The sequence below is a fragment of the Phaseolus vulgaris genome, chromosome 10 (genome assembly GCF_051622355.1).
Source record: "Phaseolus vulgaris cultivar YP4 chromosome 10, ASM5162235v1, whole genome shotgun sequence".
Classification (NCBI taxonomy): Eukaryota; Viridiplantae; Streptophyta; class Magnoliopsida; order Fabales; family Fabaceae; genus Phaseolus; species Phaseolus vulgaris.
Window position 1 is genome coordinate 44,940,400 of NC_143507.1, and position 6,000 is coordinate 44,946,399.

A 6,000-nucleotide genomic window follows, 5' to 3' on the forward strand; every position below is an offset into this window, starting at 1 on the left:
TTCCAAATATGATGCCTATTACAATCTAATACAATCATTAGAGATAATTGTATAGTACGGTTAAGTGTATCAGTTAAGATCGTTGATTGAATACTCCTATGAGATAGTTTCGACAAACATCTTTTATCATAAGATTAATGTAATCAAGATACGAAAATTCATCTAAAATTTGAAGGTTGACTCGAAAATCTACCTTAACCTTGACTCATGCGTTAGAGGTTCATCAGAATTTTATAAATAAACACACTAATCATTACAATAATATTTTATTATTTATTCAGCATATTTTATTTCAAAAGGACTCTATATTTCTTATATAATGATTAGATTGTTTTCTTGAAAATGTTCTTATCTTGTGCTTGTTAGTGAAATGTCTATTATCATTTCACTCCTCATATTATAATAAAGATTTATATATATATATATATATATATTAGTTGTCTTTAAAAAATTAAAATATTACATGTTATTATTAATAATGTAATATTTAAATTTAAAAATATAAATAATATCAATGATTTTAATTAAAAAGGTTGCATTCATAAAAATTAAAATTAAAACCACGATCTAAATTTATATTTGGAGAAATTTGATCAAGTTGAATCTAAAACATTTAAATGTGATGAAGTTATTTGGATCAAATTTAATTTGAAAACAATATTTAGGATGAATTCTAATGCTTTATTTGAATTAGATGATGTAAAGTGAAAGTATTAATAAAGAGAAAAAAAAAACAAAATAAATCATAAAGAATAAAGTTATTTGAATTAAAAAACAAACAAAATATATTTGTTTATTACTAAAATTAATATTATTAATTTTAGTTATAATAAAAAATATATTAATTACATTCTCTCGTCAATATAAATATTTATTAATAAATGAGATTCTCTTTTAATACTTTTTTGAAATGTAAAAAATCTTATTTAACTGTTCTTTTAAACTCAAATAACGATTTACAATAAAAAAAATCACCTATATAACAAAAAAAGCTATCTACAGTATATTTTTAATTTTTAATAATTTAATAATACTTCTTATTTTAATAATTATTATAATAAATTTTTTATCTTTTGGGAGAAATAAATAAAGCGCAAGTGTAAGGATTCTATTGGTGCGTATTAAAGTGTTATAATACACGAGTTAGTTAAGGATTTTATACTATTAGTAATTATAAGAACTTTTCTCTTAAAGATATGAAATTATTTTTAATTTTTATACAATATTAAAAAAGTAGCAAAATATTTTTAAAGAAGTTACACGTTAATTTTTTTTTCCGGAAAAGGAAATCGAATCAAGTGAGGTAAAGCTTTTAATACTCATAAAATAATAGCAATACGAACTGTTAGATAGATAGTAAAAATTTAAAAAGTAAATTTAATGCTCCACACAACATTCATGATAATAATTAAAAACTAATTTAAAATATCAGTTTCTGTGATTTAAATAAATTTATTCTTTATTTTTATACTTATAATAAAAATTTAAACAATAAATTTAAATTTTTAAAAAATAATATATTTTTTATTTTTAAAATTGTGTTAGAACTATAGTAGTGTCATACCCGATATAACAAACATACCATTTAAAATACTCGATACAGACACACCATTTAAAATACTCGATACAACAGACACATCATTTAAGAGATGTGTCGAAATTTTATATATATATATATATATATATATTTTAATAAAATGACATCATCTTAAATTTTTCTAAGTTAAACACATTTGAATTTTATATACAATTTTGAAGGTTTTGGTTTTATAGGGAGAATTTCCGACAAAGGAAAAGCTGGTACCCGACGCGCTGGTAAGCACGTGGAAGTTCCGTCTCCTCTGTGGCATAGCACTATAAATAGTTCTCTCAATTTCCACACTTTTCCTCTTCCAGGAACAGCGCAGAACCTAACCCTCACGAAAACCCTTCGATTCTGATAACTCTCGTTCTTCCCAAACCCTAACCCCAATTCGTTCGGATTGAATTGGAGGCGATCGTCAAAGGATTGTTTGAAATTGGTAGCGTTTGCGTTGAAGAACGATGTCTGCTGCTGTGTGCGGAACCAAGAGATCCTTCTTCGAAGACCTTCCTCCGTCTCCGCCACTCTCCAAGAGGCTCCGCTGTTCCTCTTCGCCGATTCGCTTCCCTCCCCTCTCTCTCATCGACCAACTTCGCCCGCTCTTTCCCCACATGGACGACCTGGTATCTGTTGATTTCTTTCTCGCTTTTGCTTTTTCGTGTGTTTGAATCCGCTCACGGTTACACTTTACTGTTTCGCGAATTTCTTAAACCCTGTGGTTTATGGTTTTGTTGCTAGGTTAGAATTGTAGCTTATCTTCTTGGGCTTATTGTTGTTATCTGTTACCGTGTTTGGTTTTCCTTTCGTTTTTCTTGTGCTGCAAAATAATTAAAGAATGTAATTTTGGCTTGAATCGAGATAGGGAATTTCCGCCTTTGGTTTTGCGTTCACACTTGAACTCAGTAGCTGTACTGACCTGGATTGGTCATACGCATTTAACGAACATGTTAATCAATATCCGATTTACTGGTTTGTGGTTATCGACAAAAAGATTTGTGCAAGTCGCTTTGTTTCTTTTTGTCGAAACGCCCCTCATTTTTTCTTATGAGTTTTGGGGTTATCCCTATTCATTTACCATGTTTCCCATTTTCTGGGGTGTTATGAATGCTGTCACGTGCGAGGGAGAGGAAGAGGTAATGCCAGCTGTGCACCAATTAGGTGCCATGGGCGGTCTAGAATATCATAATTAGGTCTGGAATATCGTAATTGGGGCTAGAAGTATCATAGTTGGGCCTAGAGTGTCATAATGGAGCCTGAAGGCCCAACGCTGACTGACTATCTGAGGTCTTAGTGCCTCTCAATTGTTAGTGTTACTGGGGGAGTGGTCATAGTAAATGGTCGCAAGCTGGCATTTGACTTTTGGCTAGCCGGTCCAATTTATGATGTTTAAGGTTGGTGTTAGTTAAAAGGTGTATGATTGATATGGATGATTCTCTTCCTCATGTATATCTTATCGGTTGTTATTTTACCTTTCAGGTTCTTGAGAGGGTTCTTCAGGAGTGTGGGAATGATATAGATGCTGCTATCAAGAGGCTGAACGAGCTTTGCTTGGGAAATGCAGATGGAAATAGAAATGCTGAAGGATCGGATGTTATTGTTAATTTGGATGCAGGTATGGTTGGATTCCATGTGCAATTGAGTGCTTTGTAGACTAAACTTTTACGACAAAATTATGTTTCTGCATGCTCTATGATAGGATCGTTAACAGTTAGTTAATTGCATTTTGGTATTGTACCAGTGGACTTCTGTGCTAACCTTACAGGGGCTGTGGAAAGATAATGATATGAGTTGAATAAATTACGAACAAGTTTTGGTAACAAAACTAATTGAGAAATTTACTTTTTTTTTTTGCGAAACTCTGTAGGTAAATTGGAAGATAATGGAAATGCTTCTGTTCCTGAGGACCAGCCTACTTTGAACAACCACCACCTTCCTGTAGATGGAGCAGAGTGGATTGACTTTTTTGTTAGGGAAATGATGGTTGCTACTAGTGTTGATGATGCTAGAGCCCGTGCTGCGAGAATGCTGGAAGTTCTAGAGAAATCAATCAGTGAAAGAGCAAGGGCTGAGGCAACTGATGCACTTCAGAAGGTATTCATTGTAAAACCATTCAAGATTCATGTTGTCAACCAAACTCTGATGTCTTGCATGTCTGAGTGAATGTGTGTTTAGAGGAACAGATCAATTGTGTGATGTATGCTATTGACCATGAAGTAGCAGTTGGGTGATGTTGAGTGATTTGAGATTGTTTGTTTGTGGATGAACTCTATTGTTAACTTAAGCTGAGGATGGTTCATTCTAATTCTTTCATTGTAATATTTTTACTTTGTTGTTTTGCGTAATGATTCTGTGTATATTGTTTTAGTTTCACTAGCCTGTATACGAGGTTAAACAAGAAAATAAACATAATGGGGAACTAAGTGCTGGGTGGCAAGAAGTCAACAAGAAGATAACCTCACTGTATCAAAGAAGAGAATTCTGTGTTAGATGTATGGACTTACTTGACAAATTTAAAGGATGTTGAGGTTATGTACCTGTAGTAGAAAAAATAGTAGAATTTTGGCCCAGTGGTGTTTGGGTGTATGTGGAGAAGATATGTAGAAGCTCCAGGAAGGAGATTAGATCAAATATAGGTTAGTCTTGTTGTTAATAGAGGTAGACGGAGGTCAAGAAAAGTTATTGGCAAAACCATTAAGAAGGATTTAAAGGTCGTTTGTTTACAGAATTGTTTATGATAAGAGTAATATGACATTATTTCATTCATGTAGCCAAACATAGTAGGAAAAGGCTTGGTTTTTTGTTGCTTGTATGAGAAGATAAGTCTGGAGAGAGGCTGAAACTTACTGTGCTTAGACAATCTGGTCTATATGGATCTTCTTTGAATAAACATGCAAAGTATGTTGTGGCTGATTTTCTACAATACTCTGTAGTTTGTTTTCATATAGAAATATTGTGTAATTTTTTTAAAAAAGAACTAGGAGCTAGAAATATAATGCTTAGACTGCACCTTTGCTGATAGCTTTTCTGATATTCTATATTTTAGTATCTGGCGATTTAGGAATAAATCTATAGTGTTTCTTTCTGGTTCAGCTTGTATCTTAGTTGTTGTAAAAATGTTCTCATTTTCAGGAAAATTTGATGCTGAAAGAACAAATTGAAGCATTGATTAAGGAGAAAAATTCTTTCAAAAATGCTTTTAGAATCCAGCATGAACGATTTGCTGATTACGAGGTTAAGAACCAGGAGTTGCAGCATTTGAAGCAATTGGTGTCTCAATACCAGGAGCAGATTAGAACTCTCGAGGTTTGAATCAACTTTCCATCTTAATTGTTCACAGTCACAGCTGATCATTGAGCTAAGGATTTAATCAGTGTTATCTCATGATTTGGCCTTATTTTTTCACACTCTTTTGTTTTGACACCGATAGTTAGAAATGCATAGTTACCTTGTCATGTACTTCTCATTTGGGGTTGAGAGTCATTCTAGCAATCTGCTATTTATATATAGGTTTACAAGTGTTCTATTAAAATTGGTCCATTTTTAAATTCAGACAAACCGATTGGTGACAAAGTGGTGGATGAAAAATCTGAAGTCATAAATAAATTGTTACGTCCCATTAATAATTGTTTTTGTGCATACTGATGATTACTATGTCCATTGATTTGTTGACAGGTGAATAACTATGCTTTGGCAATGCATTTGAAGCAGGCTCAACAGAGCAACCCCTTTACAGGGAACTTCCCACCTGATATCTTCTAACGTGGTGAATGTCTATAACGTAATAATAGAGGCAGCAAATAGCTGCTTCAGGTTGACTAATTATGTCTTGCTATTTGTTTTCTTTCATATAAAGGTTAATGGTGCTGTAATCTGCTTTTACAGCTTCTGTTTGTGGTAGCATTTTCTGCTTTTATAGTATCCTATCAACACAGTATAGAATCCACCACTATATTAATATTTTCAGTCAATCCTATCAGTATTATCGTTTCGAATTTATCTTTTTCCAGTTTTTGTCAGTAGGATTGAGACAATGTCCATTATATTAGACTGGAACAGTTGCATTATCATTTTCTTTTCCAAAATAAGTTTACTTATATTATCTACATAGACACGAACACTAATACGACATGAATATGTATAATCTTTAAAATATAAGACATGAAGATACAAATCTATATATTATATAATTATAAATTATATAAATTAATAATAAAGATTAAATCCAGTTTTTTTAAGTAGCTTTTTAGTACAAAGATGTTTCAGCATTTTTATTATCATATTAAAAATTTATATAACAAATTTAAGCTTTTAAAAAATTAATGTATTTTTTTAAAATTATGTTAAAATTGTACAAAAATTATTAAAAGTTTAATAAATATTTTTTGAATTTAATATTTTAGTTATACGTGTCCATACTT

The 6,000-nt window shown here is 31.5% G+C and overlaps 1 protein-coding gene across 1 annotated transcript; it reads left to right on the top strand.

The window, feature by feature from the left end:
* Window positions 1-1,742: 1,742 nt before the first annotated feature.
* On the top strand, window positions 1,743-5,578 carry LOC137818135 (uncharacterized). Its single transcript, XM_068621372.2, has 5 exons — window positions 1,743-2,205; window positions 3,059-3,194; window positions 3,447-3,673; window positions 4,712-4,885; window positions 5,255-5,578. Exons 1-5 carry the CDS (start codon window positions 2,044-2,046, stop codon window positions 5,339-5,341), a joined length of 786 nt encoding a protein of 261 aa, XP_068477473.1. The 5' UTR covers window positions 1,743-2,043; the 3' UTR covers window positions 5,342-5,578.
* Window positions 5,579-6,000: the final 422 nt, after the last annotated feature.

What these genes read in the sequence shown, in the direction of transcription:
- LOC137818135 (XM_068621372.2), top strand. Translation starts at nt 2,044, where the DNA reads ATGTCTGCTGCTGTGTGCGGAACCAAGAGATCCTTCTTCGAAGACCTT. An exon ending in TATTGTTAATTTGGATGCAG is followed by an intron (nt 3,195 to 3,446) that starts GTATGGTTGGAT and finishes GAAACTCTGTAG; the next exon opens with GTAAATTGGAAGATAATGGA. An exon ending in CAACTGATGCACTTCAGAAG is followed by an intron (nt 3,674 to 4,711) that starts GTATTCATTGTA and finishes TCTCATTTTCAG; the next exon opens with GAAAATTTGATGCTGAAAGA.